This window comes from Protomyctophum bolini, assembly GCF_963924005.1.
Source record: "Protomyctophum bolini genome assembly, chromosome: 13".
In the NCBI taxonomy this organism is placed as follows: domain Eukaryota; kingdom Metazoa; phylum Chordata; class Actinopteri; order Myctophiformes; family Myctophidae; genus Protomyctophum; species Protomyctophum bolini.
In genome coordinates, this window is record NC_137874.1 from 7,463,569 (window position 1) to 7,486,753 (window position 23,185).

Sequence of the window (23,185 nt, forward strand, 5' to 3'; positions counted from 1 at the left end):
ATTTTGAATGTCGTGTTTTTCATGTCATACCAGGAGGCACAAACAATGACTTGTTCCCTGGATAAGGGAGCTGTGTGGTTCTTCATAACCATGGACAGAGCTCAGCTGCCCACTGTACTACTTACTCAGCACCATGGACAGCTCCACTCTACTCAAACCTAGCACCAAAGTCTGGAGTAAACATCGCTAGAGCAACACCTAAAGTGGCCAGTAGGGCGAACATGCACGTACACACCCCCACGCGCCAGGGAGGAGTACAGTACAGTACAGTACAGTACAGTACAGTACAGTACAGTACAGTACAGTACAGTACAGATTTACAGGTCTGATTTTTTATTTGTATTTGCGAACACAGTGATATAATCCCCATAGGGGGATCTTAGATCGCCTCATGTAAAATAAACAAATCATCCCGGCAGTTTCACTCATATGGATATGAGGAATCAACGGACTGCGAGAAAACCCTAATGCTGCCGAATTAGTTACATTTTCGCTAGAAGCAGACTGTATCAAATATGAGTGAATGACTGTCATAAACGATACAGAATCACCTCCCCGACAATATCGCAGAGACAGTTTGTTTATTTTCAGACCACAATTCTTAATGAGACGATTTTAAGATGACCCAATGTTATTCTCCATAGTGTTACTTCCGTAAAGCAGGGTATGAGCGAGTGACGTCAGGACTTTGGCATTCTAGTGCAACCCAGAGCTTACTGTATGCAGTAATATTGTGAAAGCCCTTTCCTCTGCAAATGAGATGTGATATTTTGCGTGCGTGCATGCGTGTATATTTTATTTGCTGTTTATCTTCGTTTTGTGAATAGTTTGTTTACAACCAAATGATAGGCTAGTAGTACTGTACAAGTAAGACGTGCGAACGCGGGAAGCGAACACAGCTCGTAAATTGCAAATACAACAATTAGAATAAATTACGTACTTTTAAGTTTTTTTTTAAAGTTAAGTTATTTTTTTTGTATGTGTTTTTGTGTTTAAGTGTTTTTTTAAGATTTGTCTTTTTAAGTTTTTTCTTTTTAATTTTAATTTTAAGTTAAGTCTTTTTTAAAGTTAAGTTAAGTTTATCCCCGCTGGTCATTTTTTGCCAGTTAAGTGGTTCCAAAACGTTTTTGCTCAAGACCCAGATGAGAAATGAGACATTTGCGTTGTAAATCAGCTATTTTCACTACTTCTGAAACATTTGTTTTCTAATTTATGGAATTTGTTAGATTTTTATTGAATTTATTCAGAAAATTACTGAAAAACCTTTTGCATGAGGTCTGGAAAAAATCTGTAGGAGTAATATCAATGTGTTTCGCAAAAATCTGCCTCCTGGTGGCGCCATAATAGAGGTTCTGCTATGGCCTCCAGGGGATGTGCCTGAAAAGGTTTCACGCCAATCGGTCCAACAGTGAAATCTGCTTACAGACTCACTCACACGGACGGACAGGGGAAAGTCTCAAGCCTGACGGAGACAACTGACATTACACTACAGCTGCTGGTGCATAAAAGAGGGCATTTCAGAAGTATACATTAAAGGCCAGGGTTTAAATTATTAAAATTTAAGATTAAAATAAATAACCCATTTAGACCTGAGGACGATTTTACAAAAGTCTTCTAAATCCTGGCAGTTTTCTGAAAAAACCCATGTTTCTACAGTATGTCAGTCGTTTTCAAACATTTTCATGTCAAGGACCCCCAGTATTTATGAAATTGACCCCCTGGGATGCTCCCAGAAGCAAAGATTTGAGTTGATAACGTTTTTTGCCACATTTTCACGATTAAAAAAAGAAATAGCAGATGATAGATCTGCTATTTTTCAATAGCTAAAGTATTACATAATGCTTCAAACACCAAAAGCGGTTTACGTCCTGGAGGGGTTAAAGACGCAGGGTTTTACATTATTCAAATGTGGTGTTAAAGGCCAGGCAGAATAATAATAATAATAATCTTTATTGTCCCGAAGGATATTCGTCTTCACAGTCTGTTCAAACACCCACATCACAAACAACACAGAGCACATAACACCAAGCCAATACAAAAACATCAGGTCCCCACAGTATACAGAACCATCCCATCAGAATGTTTTTAGTACATTTAAAAAGGTCTTTAGGAATGAGCAGAGTGAGTCAATGAGTACCAGAGCCTGAGGCCGGCCGCAAAGGCTCCGTCAGCTCTGTACTGTATTACACTGACTGCTTGCCCCAGCCTTGAATGCCCACGGTCAGCTCGGGGTGAGGATTAGTAACACAACATTGCTGTCGGAGAGAAAACCTCTTATCTTTGCATTTTATCTTTTTGTGTACTTTTGGTAAATGAATGCCCCTACTTGATAAAAAAGTAGCAGAAACAAGCTATACAAGCTCGGAACGCGTGGTTAATATAGCTTGTAGATCTGCTATACCTTTGCTATTTTATTCCGAGTCCTGAAAAGCAATAGTTTTGGACATAATGTGTTTTCATGTAAAGCAGGGAATCATATATAGCTTCAAATTGACATATTGGTTGTTCAGTTTGACCCACCAGTTTTGGAGATATGGCTTATAGAGTATAATGTCTTGCAGAAAACAGCGAGTTGAGAAAACAGGCTTTACTTTACTTCTGTGGTCTCTAACATTACACCTAGCTATACATGTTTAACCCATTCTGACCTGAGATCAGATTCATACGAGGTTTCCACTGGACACACACTGGGTCTGATTAACTCATTCTGACCTGAGATCAGATTCTAAAAATGTCAGTCGTTCTTCGAATTTTTCAAAAATAGCAGACCTACAAGCTCGTATCGCGCCACTCGGTGGCGCGATATGAGCTTGTAGATCTGCTATTTTTCAATAGCTAAAGCATAACATGATGCCAACACCAAAATGGGTGCCCGGTCAGAATGGGTTAAGCATTTATTTCATATTTACATGTCGATTTCAGCTCTGACACTTATTTCCGACATGCTCTATAGTTGTGAACAGTCTGCCTGCGCTATTACCGGCACAGGCACAGGCTATTACCGAGGTTGTGCGATGGCAGGCTCTCAGTTCAATCTGGTGACATATGAGGTTTCCACCCGACAATGGACACTGTCCATCAGTATTCACAACTACAGTAAGAATAACGTACAATATTATGTTATTGAGACCATTGTACTTCATTCATAATACTGTACACTGCAAATGTATGCAAAGGTATTTAAAGTGCAATTTAATTTATGACCTTTTTGGTGGCACGCCAATTTGTTCAGGAAAAAGAAAAGATTACGATAAGATTACGATAAAACACGTTCCCGGTCAAAAGGTTGCGTCATCTAACCAGATATAGTTGAAAAGCCCTTGTTCTCATACAAATTGTCAAATACATCATTTGTGTATTTAATTAACCCATTCTGACCGGGCACCCATTTTGGTGTTGGCATCATGTTACGCTTTATGTATTGAAAAATAGCAGATCTACAAGCTCATATCGCGCCACCGAGTGGCGCGATACGAGCTTGTAGGTCTGCTATTTTTGAAAAATTCGAAGAACGACTGACATTTTTAGAATCTGATCTCAGGTCAGAATGGGGTTAATCAGACCAGTGTGTGTCCAGTGGAAACCTTGTATGAATCTGATCTCAGGTCAGAATGGGTTAAAGGGTAATGGCGGAGCAGCATAATAATGGCAACACGGGCACATTCTTTCTGCTTCTATCTCCTCTATTTGCTCCATTCCTTTCATTAAAGAAACCATAATGCAGGCAATTTGTGTTCAACAATTTTGACGCGTAACGTAATAGGTTACGACAGGACGAGGTGTCTGCAAAGTATGTTTGAAATAAACACCTGACATTACAGTATAGGCGAGGTGACGAAAAAGCGATCCAAAATTGCGTCGGCGGATCTTTCACATATGCATGTGGCGGTGCCTCGTTCGTTTCTATTCGCGGCGGAAACATTTATTTACCTCATTTCAAAGATAAATGACATCGCTTCATCACCACGTAATATTCTCTTTCGGTTTGGATGTACTGATGACACCAACGACAGTTTAAATTAATGCAAATTATACTTGCACAAAAGAAACAATCCCGGTGCGCAAGGCCCTGTACTGTCACGGCCATGCCATCTGTATGTATTAGCTAAATCTGTTTTGAGATTATTATCCTATTTTGGACACATCCTTAATTCGTATGTAAAGTTATACAAGATCTGATCTGTAGATCAGCTATTTTTTAAATAGGGCTTAACCCTGTAAAACCCGGATACATTTCGACTTGCAAAAAAGAGATTTCAACCTTACTACTACTTTTTACTACTAAGACTTATCAGAGGAAATTATGTAATTTATTTGATAAATTAGCAAACTTTATTTATAATAATTATTAAAATAATAATAAATTAATAATTAACATTTGGGGGATATCTTTCACATTAATAAATAAAACATGTCAGACATTCTAATGATGACAAAAAAAACATTAGTTATTTTACCTACTTTTATCAGGGTTAAAGGGTCATAGGTTTCAGATGGGGGTCGGCGGGCCAATTACATTATATTTTTGGGGGTCCATGACATGAAAATGTATGAGAACGACTGGAAAACAATTGATAGATTGATCATTAAAATAACCTCTAAGCTCTGAAAATGCATGCTCATCTAACACTTCGGCTGCCGATGGGTGGGCAGCAATCACTTTTGGAGCCCCGGTTTTACCACTATGTTATATATTATTTTAAAAGCTCTTTCATTTGTGGAAAATTCATAATTTGGGAAGCTTTGCAATACAATACTACAGGCATTATCTATTTATCTTATCTGTCTTATCTATACTGTATATTCCTTTCTCTCTCTCTCTCTCTCTCTCTCTCTCTCTCTCTCTCAAAAACCTGTAAAAGGGGTATAGCGTACATATATATTTTCATTTTTATTATTCTAAGTTAACGGACAAAAGGGTAGATGTAATAAGCCTAGGCTTCAGTCTATACCTTTTTTTCCAGAAAAGAAAACAACAACTAAAAAACTAAACTAAACTTGCCACGTGGCCTGTCGCTGTCAACAGTCTGACTGTCCTTGGTTTGTCACGACTACTGCCGTTTCCCCACAGTACAGTATATGGACCTCCTACACATAGCCTAAGGCTATTCTTTCGTTATGGTTCTCTGTTAAGATGTGAAGGATATGTGTGACGAATCGACAGACAGGGCCTTAAATGGGAACACACTGGGGACTGTACAATGGAGAAATGACTCGGTTTAGAGAGGCTATTTTGCAGCAGTGAAAGAGGGAGAGATAAGACTATAGGTGTGAGTCCATTAAGCCCTTGCAAAAATAGGAAGCGTATGTTCGTTAAGTCGAAAAAAGAAATTTGCTTTGTCTCTCGTTTCCACCCACTGATTATTCGTGGATAAATGCTTTTATGTGATGTATTCCCCATGCTTTTGTTCTTGCTTAATGTAAGTCGCTCTGGATTAAGAGCGTCTGCTAAATGCCTAAATTGTAAATTGTAAAATTGTATTCGACTCACGCCACGGGAGATAGAAAATAAGTTCATGAAATAAGCAGTAGGTGGCACTATTTAGCCAGTAAAGTGAGCCTTACCGTTATATGACATATATTTTTTTCTTTTTGACGTTCTTTTATAGGCTATACAAAAACTGCCTGGTTGGCAACTGGGCTAAAAGTCCTTTATGCTGTGCAGAGGCTGTCCGGGGACAGGTTTCTGTCCATCGGCTCCTCGGAATTTAATTAACCCATTCTGACCTGAGATCAGATTCATACGAGGTTTCCACTGGACACACACTGGTCTGATGAACCCATTCTGACCTGAGATCAGATTCTAAAAATGTCAGTCGTTCTTCGAATTTTTCAAAAATAGCAGACCTACAAGCTCGTATCGCGCCACTCGGTGGCGCGCTATGAGCTTGTAGATCTGCTATTTTTCAATAGGTAAAGCATAACATGATGCTAACACCAAAATGGGTGCCCGGTCAGAATGGGTTAACTATTAAACTATATAGCTGGTAAGACTAGAATCACTAGATTGTAGCCGAAAATATTAAAGTAGGCCTAATTTCCTGACACAATTGCCGAACACAATAGCCTAAAAATAGCCTAAAGATGTTTTTCTCCCAGACAAGCCTGCTGCTCCTCGCAAACACAATTAACACACACAGAAACAGATACACATGCATGATGCATGTATAGCCACCCTATAGCTTAATTACTGTTGCCTGATTTGTGCTTCTTACCACGGTACAGAACTGATTCAACGCATCACATCCGCTGTGATATTGTAGGCTACAAAAGCAATCCAAGTTTATGAGTTGAACTTGAAGGCTATAATATATTCGGGGCACATGATGTAGCCTACGTCGGGACTCGATTGGAGCAAATAGCGTTTATAGATTGATTGATAGATTGATTGCAGCTGTAAAACAGTAACTGTAACGTGTGTTTCATCAATGGATCGAATAGCCTGCAGGGACCATGCAGGGCCAGGCACGTTATATAAAGGTTTCAAAACATCCCTAATTGGCGGGGAATATTTGCGAATGCAGTGAGCACTAACTATGAGACCTAGCAGAACATGTCTGTCTGTCTGTCTGTCTGTCACGCTGTAACACCACCTGCCCGCCACCAGAGGGCGCAGCTGTATCACACACAAAAAACACACACACACATACACACACAAAAAAAACTTTAAAAAAAACCACACACACGCACACATAGTCACATACACACACTAAAATAAATCTTTTTAAAAAAAATCTTAAAAAACCCAAAAATTTACGAGCTGCGTTCGCTTCCCGCATTTTCGCGTCTTAATTGTCTATTATGGACATATAGCGTAGTCCAGGTTGTGTAGGTGTGTGTGTGTGTGTGTGTGTGTTCGTCCCTATAATAGTGTGTGTTTTTAGCCAGCCAGTGTCAATTTATTTACCTCAGTCTAAACAATAAGTGCTGCTATAAGGCATTAAGATGTTGGGTCAGGTTTGGATCGTTGATTAAACGCATATTTTTTTCCTCAGTCTCTCAATAATGGGTGGGGTCGATCAGGACATGTGCATCACTAGGGTCTTACAACATCATTGCACGAATTTCAGTATAGACAGCTCTTCCACACATCGTGAATAGCAGATCAAGGGGGGGGAAAGGCACGCTCAACTCAGACAGTCTTTAAAGGTTCATGCTGGGTGCAGATTCACAGAAAACGTATAAAAAGAGAATAGAATCCGCACTCTCAGTAGTAGTAGGAGTCTTATTTAATAATGTTGAGGATCCGCAGCAGCCGTCAAACCAGACAAACGCAGCACAGGCCTTCGTCAGTGTCAGTCACTTTATTATTATTATTATTACTCTGCACTTGTTCTCTACCATACCTGTGTCTTCGTATATTGCTTGCTGCAGTGCCATGTCAACTGAATTTCCCTTCCCTGAATCAATAAAGGTCTGTCTATCTCCCCTAAGTCCCCTGTTGTTGTCCAGATAGGCTGAGGCAATTCCAAAACCTATGTCGTTGGGGACAATAAAGCTTCAAGGTGTACTGCAGGAATCGAGTGTGTAGTTGAGATAGCATAGAGAAATATTTGCAGGTATAGGGAATGCTAAAAAAAAATAACTGATTTAGTTCTTTGTGTTTTGATTTCAGCTTATCGTCTGTCGGGTGGGAACCTCAACCTCATACGTCCAAAACAGGAGTCACATAGAAAATAGCAAAAGTAGCAAATCGACAAGTTCAAAATCTGTCCCTTTGTGCTGCGTTTTGAGCTTATTGCGACCACAGGTCGCATTTACTATGAAATCGTTTATTTCCCGTCAGTCACTCATTATCCCCATACATGGGAATGCCCCCATATAGACAAATTCAAAAACGGGTCTCATGGTCGCAGCATTACGTATTTCCTGTAGGCGGACTCGACGTAGCTGCGGGGTTTAAACCCTCACCAGGCGCACCTCTTCTACTACAGTGAACGGCAGAGTGACTGATGTTAGTCTGCCTCAAACGTTACTTTTTTACCTGCTTTTTACTAACTAACATTACAAAGATGCCCAGAACATCGAGATGAACCTTTGTAGTTTATGGCTGCTCCAACAGTAGTGGCAACATTCCAAAAAAAAAAAGAATGTCAAAATATCCACCGCGGTAGCTGAGACCAGAGCCATTGAGTAATGGTTGAGACGAAGCAGCGAAAGCATTTAAAGTATGAGGTATAAAGTACGGCAGCCTTGTGTTCATAAAACAGAAAGATTGGGTATTGGGTAAGACTAACGTTATGTATATGTTTCAGGACCTTTCACTGCTTCGTCTCAACCATTACTCAATGGCTCTGGTCTCAGCTATACCGCGGTGGATATTTTGACATTCTTTTTTTTTTGGAATGTTGCCACTACTGTTGGAGCAGCCATAAACTCTGATCTGATCTGATCTCAAACCTCAAACTCTCCATATATGGATATATTATGTCAGAACCTGTTCTGGCCTTACTGCTATTGCTGTTTTTGTGCGACGCTGTGCTATGATCAAGTAGGGCGTTAATTTACGGGGGGGGGGGAGTTAGAATATGGACATAACATAAGTCTGCCGGACAGCGTCTTTCCTCCTCGTGCTGAAAAAGATTATCGTCTCGTCTGCCCGCCTGCCAACCTGCCCGTCTCTGCAGCCTTGCATGTCTATGCCATTCATCACCATCACTGTACTCCTCGACTACATGCCATCTGCTGTACCGACAAACATTCTTAATCCTCACATTCTCTCTCGTGCCCGTGTTGTGTTTGGGTGTTTCGATTTCTTCTTCCAAAACTGGCGTTCCGTTTAATTTTGTAAAGATTTTTGTGTTGATGTGTTCGTGGTACAAGTTTCTGTCACTTGAAGTGAATGCAGCCTGTGTGGCTGTGTGTGGGTTGAAAGGTATAGAAACAGACAGATGGGAATATGAAAAATGCATAAAAAACAATATTAGAAAAGAAAGCATAAACCCACTGGCGGTGCAGTCCGCGGTACGGTTAGCCAATTCTGTACGGAAACCCTTTTGGTGTTAACTAAGCATTATGTTATACTTTAGCTATTGAAAAATAGCAGATCTACAAGCTCATAGCGCGCCACCGAGTGGCGCGCTATGAGCTTGTCGGTCTGCTATTTTTGAAAAATCGTGAAAATGTGGCACAAATCTTTGAATATAATATTCTTTCAGAAGACTTTTGTTTAATTTCGACGTCAGGCCTAAATGGGTTAGAAGTGTTTCATCATAGTGGGAATGTGTAGAAACCACCAGTGGTTTGTGCAAAGTGGGGAGCGGCAGGCGGGCCAATTGGAACGGAGAGGAAAATGAAAGATTAAATCAAAAATGTTCAAACTAAAATCACACACGCACGCACACTCGCACGCAGCATCATATGTTCAAAACTACAAAGCAATATTAGCACATTTAAAACGCATCTGCTACTTTTGATACTTGTGTGTGATGCTCTAGTAGGGTGTTAATACATGAAAAAACACAAGAACAAAAGAAATGTGCAGATAAGAGGTATCTGGCTGACGACCAACATTAGACACTTCTGTTGTAAAACTAGCAGCTCTACAAGCTGCTATACACAGTAGACTGGCAATTTCTCTTTTCTTTTCTTTACTTAATTTATTTTCTTTACGTAATGGCTTAAATAAAAATGATTACACAATAGGTGGCCGCCCGCAGCCAGGGGCTACAGCTATTCTAGGGTCCTTTGCATGAAACAGCTAAAGAAGCAAATAATCAAACACAAAGTCTTCACGGTTGGAGAGCCGAGCGACACTGCACAATGTTCTCACAAATCACTTTGTATGGAGTCTCTTGTGTGATTTTCCCCTCTTGGGATCAATACAATGTGAATAATGCCACAGTAACATGCTGTGTCTATAGGGTCTTACAAAGTATCACATCTGAGAAAGATTATGAACCAGTGGCAACCTTGTAGGAAAGTGTAAATGCATTGCCTAAGATGTAAACATAGATCTACACGGTCTAGTTTTTAAACACTTTTTCACCCAGTGTCAATTATCTAATGTAATCCTGGCCGGACGTACTGTTGCGCCTGGAAGGAACACGTTATTCCGACCAGTTCTTTTCCCCTCCATCAGGCTGGCCAGTGGGAGGCAGTTTAGAGACCAGGATTACTGCATGTTTTTGTGAGGGTATACCTACCCTAGGGGAGAACATGCAAACTCCACACAGAAAGGCCCTTGGCTATGGTCCAATCACAGCTAAGCGTAACGTGGGTTAGACAAACCTCTCCACCAATAGTTTTCCTATATGATAAAAAATTGGTTTAAAAAATAAATGTCTCACACATATTTTTCCAGTGCATATGGCTGGCCTTGTTGACGGATTGTTGGAAGAGATTTTGAAGGTCTGGTTCCCAAAAATGAACCCGTATTTGTGACACAGGCCAGCACTTTGGTCCTCAACTCGATTTTTACAGATTACAGATTATTACAGATTATTAAAGTACAGAATGTAAGCTTTCATATGATGTATCATTCAATGAAATTGGACAATAATTGAAGGAGATATGACCATCTAAAACTTGTTGAAACAGATATCAGATACAGATGCAAAGTAGAGAAATTTCCCTTCAAAGATTCTTCAGATTTTAGCACCTCTGGAATGGGTGTGACAATAGATGCTTGTCCACACCCCTAATGTCTTGCATAATCACTCCCCCACCCACTAACCACTCCCCCACTAGGTTACCTGTCAATGACAGTTGAGTGGACACACTGTTTTACTTGAGTTAAAGTAAAGAAATGTAGGACTAAGTTGTTTAGTGTATGTTTTGTAATAATACAATCTAAAAAGTAACTAGTAGGCTAACTGAGTTTTCAATGGAGATAGGCTATGTAGTTTTAGACCAATGCTTTTACATTGTGTTGTAAATAGCTGCAGTAGGCTACACCATTTTATATACTTTAAGCAATCAAAGTCAGACAATTGACCCAGTATTTTAGATAAATAAAACCGACGCATCAGGCTATGATGCGTTGTGCGCTTGTAGATTTGCTATTTTTAATAAACATCCGTTCACATGCCTGGTTTCTATTTAGTGTGCAAGGCTTACATCCGGTCTAAAGCCCACCCACTGTATGCGCTGATTTCCATACACAATCCGTATCCTCCCCTCACCGGATGTTGAATTAACAGTACTAACGGCCATATTTTGACGTTATGATTTAAAGAAAAGACGAGTGGTTTTGGCTCTTTGCGTGTGGAGGAGAAAAAAAAGAAGCAACGCGCAACACTCTTCCATGGCTATGAAGCAATACTAACGGGCAACGTTTCATTAGTTTTATACATTTTAGGAGTGAAAACATGTGTTTAGTAACACACGACACACAGACAGCTAGCTAACTAGGCTAGCTAGCTGTTAGCCTGTTGTTGTGTGATGGTGGAAGTCTATTCTCCAGGCTGGGAAGCGTATTTGAGTAGCTACGTGGTTTTGTTTATTTTCCTGTAAAGTATAACCCAAAAGCTCCTCCATACTATAGCCATGTTTACAAACACAGAAGCACGCTAATGGGCGGTGACCAGAGCGTGAAACCTCAGGACAAAGAGATCCCAGGACCAATCGAAAACAACATGCAAATCTCAGAACTGCGCTTCCCTGGCCCCAAAACATTGTTAAAAAACAAGCCTACTTTGACATATAAATGTATACGTTTAATTTGCCCAAATGAACAATCTGTTGGAATAAAAACGTTCTTCAACATTCAAACTCTGTTAATATGAAAAAAAAAGAAAATCACATAAAAAAAAAAAACTATTTTATTTCGACCATTTCATTCTGGCGAGTTGAGGACCAAAGTGCTGGCCTGTGTCACATTTAATAGTGTAAAATCCATTGGAATGAATGAGCCCCGCGGCTGGAATGTGTCCAAGTGGGAGTGTCTAAGTTGGGAGAGGCCCGGGGCTTAGCTAAATCCAATTTTGGGGCGGGAACCCATTTTGGTGTGAGCATCATGTTATGCTTTAGCTATTGAAAAATAGCAGATCTACAAGCTCGTAGCTGCTATTTTTGAAAAATCGAAGAGCGACTGACATAGAAGACATTTTTTTAATCTGATCTCAGGTCAGAATGGAAAACTGTCAGGATGTAGAAGACATTTTTAGAATCTGATCTCAGGTCAGAATGGGTTAAAGGTGAATTGAATTGTGTCCCCATACCTTGCTGAGCTCCTGCAGCTCCCAGCTCAGCCTGAAGGCGGTGAGGAAGGGGTCCTCACTGGACAGGGCGATCAGCGACGGGCTGGACAGCGCTCTGTAGATGTTGAGGCGCGAGCGAGAGTGGCGCAGGCTGTCCACGTCGGAGCTGGACACACACTCCACGCAGTTACAGCGCACCTGGTGACAACAACCACAACCAACGTGATGAAGATGACAACAATGTCAGCCATGTGGACGCGAAACATTTGGAACAATGCAATATTAACGTGCGCAACATTATAGTGTCGCTTTCGGGGGTGCGTATACCTCCTATCTCCGTTTTTCAACTTCTTACATTTCTTTGCTATTGGACACCCTTTACGTCTGCGTGCGTGAGTTTTCCAAATATTTAACCAATGTAATGTAAGAAGCGCTTCTGACTAAAACCTCTTACTCCATTGGATTCCTCAAACTGTCGGTCAAACCACCTAACTCCAACTCAGTCCCCCCCCCCCTTCTCTTTCCTGAAAAGTTCATCCAAGGACATCCAATTCAAATCGAGCTTTATTTATGTAGCACATTTAAAACAATGAAGATTGGCCCGGACGGTTAGCTCAACCGTCTGGGCACCTAGGCTGCTGAGCCAGCCTGACGGCGTGCCGCGGGTTCAACTCCCGATCCCGACGGCCTTTGCCGCGTGTCACTCCCCATCTCTCTCCCCCTTTCCTGTCAGCGTGTCTACTAATCTACTCTACTTTCAACCTATCAATAAAGGCAGAAAATATCTTAAAAAAAGAAAACAAATCAAGATTGACTAAAGTGCTTTACACAATAAAGTCTAGAAACAATTTATGCATTATGCATTCAAAAACATCAAAACAATTATGCATGGCAACAAGACATGAATCAGTTCAACTGGCAACAACAACAAAAATCAGGAATGATCAAAAGCCATAGAAGAAAAGATGAGTTTTAAGAAGAGACTTGAACAGTTCAATGAACTGTGCACCTTTGATATAAAAAGGGAGGCTATTCCAACAGCAAAGGCACAACAATCACCTCCTCTTAAATTAGATGGGAGAACAGTCAAAAGCAGCTGGCCGGCAGACCTCAAAGGTCTGGCTGGAGTATAATCCTCCAAGAGATCAGATAAGTAGGCTACTATGAGATTTATAAACAAATAAAGGTACATTAAAATCAATTCTTGACAACTTGACAGGGAGCCAGTGCAATCGAGCTAAAATGGGGGTGATAGAGTTGCGTTTTCTGGTGCAGGTAAGGTGGCAAGCAGCTGCATTTCGAACAGGCTGCAAGCGCCTAAGAGAAGTCAATTAGTGCAATGTCTTGTGCAACGCCTACATACAAAGCATTACAGTAATCCAGCCGTGATGAAATACAGGCATGAATGGCCATCTCCCGATTATGGTTTGATTTTGATTGGAGGAGCTGCCAGAGTCAGCGGTTAAAAGTAGGACATTTCGAACTCTCAGAAGAGCAGTTTCCATATAGTGTGGCCTGGCTTGAAGCCAGACTGGAACTTTATATCATGGAGGCTGTTGGAGACTATAGGAAGGTTTGTAATTGTTTGTAAGCCACTTTTTCTATGACCTTAGACAGGAATTGAAGCTGGGAGATGGGTCTGAAATTGGGCAGGTTAGAGCAAGGGTTCCCAAACTGTGGTGCGTGGCACCCCTTGTGGTGCGCAAACGCCCTCTAGGGGGTGCATGACATGAAAAGGGTAATGGCTTTATGGTGTTATTTAACACAAGCGGCGGAATCCGGAAAAACACTGTTGTAAGGAGACGTATAGAGCAGCTGTGGGAGTATACAGCATGTGTCAATATGTGCGGTGACATTCTGTGATTATTTGCTATAATCATTAAAAAATTATCATTTTTTTTATCCTCCGCGATAACATGGAAGGGTTCACGAAGGTATATGTGACCCAGTCTTAGATACAGTGGACCCTTCTAGACTGCGCTTCAATGTACCTTGTTGAACGGTAGTGAATAACAAAGACTGGTGACCTGTAATGTACAATCATGTCAAGACTGTGGTGTACTCGTTTTGCCTTGTTTTTTGTCTGTGCATTGTAATGTCCGTATTGTGGTACTTTTCCTATGTTGTGGGGTGTGTCCGCTAGGTCAGGAGGTAACAGGGGGTGCACGGCCAAAACGGTTTGGGGACCGCCGATGCTTCCAACGCCGTTGGAAGCATCCAGGTTTTTCTTTTTTTAAAGAGGTTGGACTACAGCATGGAGCTGTTGCCCCCGCGACCCGACTACGGATAAGCGGTTGAAGATGGATGGATGGAACACAGCATGTTTTAGGGCACATGGGACACAGCCAGTCGTGGTTGAAGTGTTGATCAACAGCAGAACGTTGGTTTCTGTTCGACAGCAGAGATGTACCAGTGAGTCAGAATACAGTATGTTTTTTCCTTTATAAATGAATGCCCTATTTCATAGGCCTACTACGTACTTCTTCTGGAGAGGGCTGTGGTTTGAACTAGCACACGTTGAGAGCTCCGTGATGGCGTCAAGGACAGCCTGTGGGCAGGATTAATTTGGGACGTCTCAACTTGAATCTCAATGGATTTGAAGTCCCCAAATATAAGGTAGTATGTCATCATAGTAGGACAATATTTACATATAACACAGTGTCCAATTTAAAGACACATTTTGGCTATTTTGTGTCACGAAACATCATTTTACATCAAACATCAAATTTGTTTTCGTTTTTTTTTAAATCTCTCTGTCCATACGACACGTTTTTTTTAAATCTCTCTGTCCATATGACCAATGGCAAGACCCATGCAAAACTCTGTTTACATTGTCCACACGGGAACACACAGGCGGAGTTTAAAAAAAATACACTGTGGCAGGAGTTTTCCAAAAGATGCGTTTATATGGACCAAAAACGCGTTTGCGTGTGGGCGACCCCCCCAAAACACATATAAAAACCTACGTTTATCCGTTTACCCGGATACGTGTGGACAAGGCCTAAGTGGTCATTAAGTGGTCAAACAGCTGAGAAATGCTAAAGAAATAATAATTTAATTTAGACACATTTTCTTTCATATCCAACGTGAACAATGTGACAGCAGTAGCCGGTAAAGCGGACCCACCTCATGTGGCTGTGGGACAGACACCCCCTTCTGCACCAGGAGTTTGATGATCTCATAGTTGTTGGTGTGGGCAGCCAGGATGATGGGCGTGATGTCTGGGGTGAAGTCAGAGAACTGCTTGTCCAATAGGATGGGAGGAACCTGTGTGTGTGGGGGAGGGGGGGGGGGGGGACAGGACAGGAGCACTGTTGATTTCGTAGACTAAAACTATGGCAGAAAATGTACGTCGACAACCTTTTTTCACTGACCGAAACTAAATAAAACCAAGACTAAAACCAAGACCAAAATATAGTGACAATTTTGTCAACAAATTAAAAAAAACTAGACTAAATGTTAGGGAGGGACTAGTGGAGATTAGAAGAGATGCAGTAGAACTAAAAAAGACCATTCATTTCATGTTTGGTGGCGCTCGCGTCGTGCTGCGAAGCGCTGTGAGCTCAAACCAAATTAAATTGTATTGAAAACACTAAAACTAAATCAAAATTTGCTCTGAAAATCAACACTAAGGATGAAAAGATATCCTGTGATATCATATGCGCTGTGTTTGAGAAGCACGTGTTGATTGAGCACAGTAACCCCGGCATCCCTATTTTGGGCATGGCATTATAATGTGAACATTAAAAATAAAATAAAATAAAGATTTATACACACACTCACAACTATAGGGCTGTCATGATTATTTAAGTCGATGATTCATTGTTATAAACAATGAATCGCGATTCATTCATTCGCGTTTAATTGTGTTTTTGGAATTGAAAATTGCTGATCTACAGTACAAGTTTATAATTGGTTACTCTCATTTTAAATGTGTAAGCAAAGGAAACGAGCCCCCTGGGTTATCGTTTTAGGATAACTTTTGACTGTACTTCTGGTACAGTTAACAATCTTGTTTTTATCAAGTATCCACTCACTCAATCAATAAATCAATCAAAAAGAGCAGTGTCTGCCCTTGAGCTATATAAGTTTGACTTTGCGTTAGATTAGGCTCCGTGTACAGGCTCTGTGTAACTGTACGCCACCAGTGGAGTGCAGATAGACACTAGGGGGTGCTAGAGCACCCCCTGCCCTTTTAGCAATGTGCCCTTTTGAAAAAAAAGGGCACTTATTTTGTACACTGACTGTACAGTATGTGGACCATGGTGACATTGACCAATTCTTGATAAAAATCTTCTAATATATTACTTAGGCCCCACAATCTATAAATCTCACACTATTATAGCAACCGGCCGGTTCCACGCGCTGCACAAGGTGCCCTTTTTTTCCACTTGAGCACCTGCCCCCTCTAAATGTCTGTGCACGCCACTGACAGCCACACTGATCAACTCCAATTACAAATGTGGTTTCAACCACGTCCACCAATTCAATTATACCTATACATAGATCGGGAGCAGCGTTATTATAGCAACTCGTAGCGCGCCAGAGCTTGTAGGTCTACTATTTTTGAAAAGTCGTGGAAATGTGTCACAAATCTTTGAATATATATTTCAGAGCGAACATTTTTAACTAAAATATTGGCTTCTGGGGGGGGGGGGGGGGGATCCCTGGAATAGAGATCATTCTGGGGGTCCTTGACATGAAAAAGGTTGAGCACCGCCTGACATAGAAACATGGGTTTTTCCGAAAAATGTTCGACCTCAGTCCAAAATGGGCTCAGCCGAGCGCGAAGGAATTACACCGCTTGATTCAAAGCCAAGCAGAGAACGGATGGGCCCCGTATCAATCAGTCGGGGTGGGATATGGGGGAGATTTAGCGTGTGAAGTCAAAACCCATCCATATTTGACACATTTCAGGAGGGAGTCATGGAAAGAAACCAATTCCACATACCCATTGTATCATGCACTTTCTTCAGCTTAACCCATTCTGACCTGAGATCAGATTCATAAGAGGTTTCCACTGGACACACACTGGTCTGATTAACCCATTCTGACCTGAGATCAGATTCTAAAAATGTCAGTCGTTCTTCGATTTTTCAAAAATAGCAGACCTACAAGCTCGTAGCGCGCCACTCGGCGGCGCGCTATGAGCTTGTAGATCTGCTATTTTTCAATAGCTAAAGCACAACGTAATGCTAATACCAAAGCGGGTTCCCAATCAAAATGGGTTAAGCCCCAGTAATGTTCCCATGTCAGGTAGAACTCGGAACGGCGCGTTCCGACTTATACATTATTCCACCGATTGCTGAGAGATGGAGCGATGGGAAGAGTGAGAAAGAGTGAGATAATGACAAATGGTGCATATATATAGCGCCTTTATCCATGGTGATTTACATAGATTGTGCATCACATTCACCCATTCACACACCGATGGCGGCGGAAACCATGCAAGGCACCAACCAGCACATCAGGAGCAATTAGGGGTTCAGTGTCTTTGCTCAAGGACACTTCGACACTGTAACTCTGGGGGAGCCCGGGATCGAACTGGCAACCTTGCTGGTTGCCATCCAGCCACTCTACCCCTGAGCCACTGTCGCCCCTTGGTATAACGGTTGGAAGATGAAGACGTGATAGGGAAGAAGCTAGCCCATTTCGCTGCTGTCGGGTACTTTGCTTCCGTGGAGAAAATGTACTTTCCTGTGGAGTCATCAGTTTACAGCAGTGGTTCCCAAACTGGGGTCCGGGGACCCCCAGGGGTCCTTGAGGGAATTCCAGGGGGTCCCCAGCTAAATTATAGTTTGTAACCAAATGGACCCTTATGGGTCTGTAACACTGAACCAAATAGACCCTGATGGGTCCCTATAAATACTCTCAGAGTTAAATTAACATTGATTTTACAATATAAATTGGGGTCCCAGAGATAGAAATGCCATTAAATGGGGGTCCGTAGACTAATATGCATCAGAGGGTTGGCCTCATGGTGCCTGCAGGATTGTTCTAAACACCAGTGGTCCAGAGGTTGCAAACCACTGATCTATGGTGTCTACGGCTCCTCCTGTCCACATGTCAAAGTGTCCTTGGGCAAGACACTGAACCCCACATTGCCTCCAATGAGTCGGTCGGTGTGAGCTCGCCACCATCGGTGTGTGAATGTGGGAAGTGAGGACGCTGGCGGCGACTGTTCGCCGCTTCACCTCCCAATGTATGAATGAATAAACCATTGTGACACGCTTTGAGCAATTCATAATCATTCGTTGGCTCCACTGATATTCCAGTTACTGTATATATTATCATCAGAGAAGAAAAAGGAAATTATAATCCACTCATCCATGTAATGTGTTTTGCTGCTGTTGTTCCTCCACCCGCCACTAGCATGGTGAGTGATCAGAACGACTGCACATCGTCATCTGCTGCAGTGTTGCCAGATGTTGTGAGAGAAATAAGCCCAGAATAAGTGACTTTAATGGCCACATGAGCACTTTAAACCTATGTAGATTGGCTAGATCTGCAATAAAAATAAAATATTGAAGAATAAAAAGTGAAATATTGAAGAATAAAAAGTGAAATATTGATATATTGTTTTGAAACATTTGAAAGAAAAAACATCTGGATCATGGCGCAAAGATACATTTCAAATAGTGGGATTTGTGGAAATGCCTATTCATTTTCCACTCCTCAACATGAAAATGTTTGAGAACCACTGGGTTAAATAATAATTACCAAATTTAGAAACAATAAGTAAGAAAAAGAAGGAAAAAAAACGTAAACCACCAATATTTGCAAGTGACTTTACTGGAAACACAAGCCCAATAAAGTCACTTATACATGTAAAAAGCAGGCATTTCAAGCCTTTCATTCTTCTGCATAACGACGCCATCAATTGGTGGGGGGGGCTCTTTTGTCAGATAACAAAGCAAAATCAGTAAGTGTATCTGTGAGTGAGTTTGATTTTTACACAGCCTCATTTTACGCTCTATGTTGGCTGGAATCTCAACGGGGACAGCTATAGGGCTTCCATAAAATGACAGTCCCTACCAACCACCATTTGGCTCACAAACAACAATGGACATCACGTGTGATTTGATTTGGGAGGCACTTATACCCACAAGTGCACATGGATGTTCGTGCCCGGTACAATGCAGAGGGAAGGATATTTTTTAAAAAAAACGTTATTTCCAGATTTTCCAAATTGCAACCAGTACAGTTACGCAAGCAATGGGTAAATGGAAACCTTGTTTCCATTGTGGTGTTTCCTGTGTATTCAAATCATCAATACCAGGAGCAATATAAAAAAGGTACAAAATAACACGCCGCGATGCGCTGAGAGCCTGTGGGTCGGCCATTTTAGCTATTTTGAAAACTGAATGGGGGAAAAACATTTTATGTTTTTTATTTATTTGTAATACTTGTTAGGATCTTTTTGGAAGACCTTTGAAAATCCTCCCCTATCATAGCATCCCCAAAATAGGGACACCAGTGGTCAACCAACCAAACAATCGAGAAAACGCGTGGCACAAATCTTTGACTATATATTCTTTTCAGAGTGAATGTTTTTTTTTTTTTTTTGCCTTTATTTTATATATTTTATGGAGGGACAGACGGTAGGCTGACAGGAAATGGGGAGAGAGATGGGGGGGAAGACATGCAGTATAAAGGCTGTCGGGATCGGGAGTCGAACCTGCGGCCACACAGCCAGACTGGATTACCAGCCAAGGTGCCTGGACCGCTGAGCCACGGCCCAGGCCAGAGCGAATGTTTTTTTAACTCAAATCTTTGTTTCTGGAGGGTCAGATACAGGCCAAATACAGATCATTCTAGGGGTCCTTGACACATATAAGACAAGGTTGAGCACCACTGACATAGAAGCGTACGGTATTTCTGAAAACTGTCGTGAAACTGTCAGGAAGGCATTTTGTAGAATCCGTCCTCGGGGTCTAAATGGGTTAAATCAATCACTCGATCAATAACCAATGAGGGGATAATCCTGCAGTGCCACATTGATCCCTCTCCCCGCGTCCTCCAGTGCGGAGGAGCCAGAGGACGGTGGCCAATAATACAGGACCATTAAAGGTGGAGAGGAAATGGTGCAGCTTGATATATGTCACAGCCTGCGGGGATTTGGATTGGACACTTCTGGACCCTGCGTCCCATGGCTCCATTCAAAACAAACAAAACCATTCAATCTCTTTTTGTTTATCGTCTATCTGTCTCTCTCTTTCTCTCTGTCCATTACCGTCTTACTGCCTCTCTGTCACACTCTCTCGCGGGGGTCACCATCCGTGCCCCCTTCATCTCTCTCTCTCTCTCTCTCTCTCATTTTCCCATTTGCTTTTCTCTTCGTTGCTGCTGCGCAATGAAGCGTGGCTAGACCAACACCTCTACAACAGAACGATCGCACAATGAAGACAAGTTAGACAACATTCAGCCCTTCTTCACTTATAGGAACATCCAATGTGTTTGTTTGTGTTCAGTGAAGGGTAGCTTCAGCCCCTTCAAGATTAAGTAGATAGAGATAGAGAGAGAGAGAGAGAGAGAGAGACAGACAGACAGAGTGTGTGTGTGTGTGTGTGTGTGTGTGTGTGTGTGTGTGTGTGTGTGTGTGTGTGTGTGTGTGTGTGTGTGTGTGTGTGTGTGTGTGTGTGTGTGTGTGTGTGTGTGTGTGTGTGAGAGTGTGAGAGTGTGAGAGTGAGTGAGTGTGTGTGCGTTCTATAGTAATACAAACTGTCAGTGTGTTGCAAAGCAGTACAGATAATCCTGCACTGAGAGCAGTCCATGAAGAGGGTCTCAGATGAGAGACTAGCACGTTCTGTTTGTTAGTCACAGCTCTGATGCAGACAGGGATGTGTTTACTTTGAAACTACAAAGACACAATCTCAAACCAATCAGCTGCCTTTACAAGCTCATGCAGTCTGCCAATTACACTAAATGAAGCTCTAATACAGTAAATCAGATGGCTTTTCTCTCATTGTCCCCTGGTTTTCTCTATAGAGAGTCTATGGCTGAGAGTCTATGGCTGCTCCAACAGTTTAGTGGCAACATAAAAAAATAAAAAAAACAGGAACACAAGGCTGCTGTACTTTATACCTCATACTTTAATGCTTAGTATGAGGTATAAAGTACAGCAGCCTTGTGTTCCTAAAACAGAAAGATTGGGTATTGGGTAAGACCGACGTTTATTTATCTTTCAGGACCTTTCACTGCTTTGTCTCAACCATTACTCAATGGCTCTGGTCTCAGCCACCGCGGTAGATATTTTGACATTCCGTTTTCTTTTTATGTTGCTACTACTGTCGGAGCAGCCATAAACTACACAGGTTCATCCCGATGTTCTGGGCATCTTTGTAATGTTAGTGTTAGTAAAAAGCAGGTAAAAGAGTAACGTTTGAAGCAGACTAACATCAGTCACTTTTCCATTCACTGTAGTAGAAGCTTGGTGCGGGGAAACCGCAGATGTGTCGTCTCCGCCTACAGGAAATACGTTGGCTGCGACCATGAGACCCGCTACGGAATCGGGTATGTATATTTGTTTCTAACCTCGTTCCTTCCCCCCGTATTCCCCACCTGAAAACAACAAAAGCGATGGAGCTCGCACAAAAACGAATGTCACCCACTTCTTTACACAGGTGACCCTGTGAAAGATGATTCGGAAGTTTGTTTCGGCACTTCTTCGACCTCATGAGACTCTCTAACTAGCCGAGTGAGTCATCGCCGCAGAGCGAGCGCTGCATGCGTGTGCCCGATTGGTCAGACACCTCGTGATTTATCTCCGTTTTGTTACAACCATCTGTCAGCGACTACGTCCCCATGGAACAGCTGTCTGAAGAGGTTAGGACGAACAGACCCGTGTAATTCCTCTCTGTGGGGCGAGGCAGTGCACGCACAACCAGAGAGGCCCCATTACAGTTCATGGAGAATGACAGCACACACTTTGTCCACCGTGTGTCTGTGTGACCAGAAACGGTGGAATAATTGTAAAAAGCACGTCGGAGGTTTGGTGGTTCTCAACGACTTCCTATTTGAATGACAATATAGCATTCATCCATTCATTCATTCATTCATTCATTCATTCATTCATTCACAATCAATTGACTGAAAAATAAACGTGCTCTGAAATGTCAAGCGGCCCACCCATCTTACTACCAATGGATGGCTTAAGTGGTCAGATGGGCCCTGATCCGGTTCTGTTCCATCACTTTAATACACTGAGTGGGCTCTTAGCATTCAGAACTCTGAGCACAGCCAAAATGTAATTCATTCAGAGCATATGCTGCCAGCTTTAGTAGTTCCAATTGAAAATATGATATACTGTCTGTCTGTCTGTCTGTCTGTCTGAGAGAGAGAGGGAGAGAGAGAGAGTTTTTACAGAATTTTGTAATATTAAAAACTATATTAACATCCAGAAAAGAGTATTCAAATTTCATAAGCACCTTCAAAATCTTACCCCCACCACCCCTCCCCTGACTAAACAACCAAATTATCAAAATGCAACAAGAACATTATATCACATATTGGAAAAATACAACAAAAAGTAAATTAGAATGCTATTTGGCACTCAACCGAGAATACAAGTGGTCTGGCAAATTACCAGACCACTGTTACTGATCCAAAACTGAGGAAGATGTTGACTATGAACAGACTCAGCGACCACCGCCTGGCAATAGAAACAGGCAGACACAGACAGAACTGGCTGCCTAGGGAAGACAGACTGTGTTCACTCTGCTCTCAAGGGGAGGTGGAGACGGAACTACACTTTCTGTTACAATGCAACAAATATAAAGACATCAGAGAATCATTCTTCCCTAAATTTAAAGAAAAATATAAAGAATTTCAATCCACCATTAATAACTCATCACTCCAATATGTTCTGGGAGAACAGTCCAAATGCACAGTTTTGGCAGCAAAATACGTGTGGAGTTGTCATCAACTGAGGGACAGCCAGTGGACAGAAGAGACAGGTATATCTGTCTGAACAGGGTCATTAAGTTGCTGTTATGTTTCTGTTTGTTCATTTATTTTCACTGTTACTGTATTGCTTATTGTTCATT

At 41.8% G+C, this 23,185-nt stretch overlaps 1 protein-coding gene across 1 annotated transcript in view; it reads right to left on the minus strand.

Annotated features, from left to right (window-relative positions):
• The window catches only part of LOC308327500 (short transient receptor potential channel 4-like), a gene marked incomplete at its 3' end in the record, with an annotated part of 63,791 nt that overhangs the window by 25,467 nt on the left and 15,139 nt on the right, over positions 1-23,185 (minus strand). The window contains exons 4-5 of the mRNA XM_080781022.1: positions 15,267-15,407; positions 12,162-12,338 (exon numbers count right to left, since the gene is read on the minus strand). Of these exons, the coding sequence (XP_080637148.1) occupies positions 12,162-12,338; positions 15,267-15,407 (318 nt within the window). The remainder of the gene's footprint in view (positions 1-12,161; positions 12,339-15,266; positions 15,408-23,185) is intronic.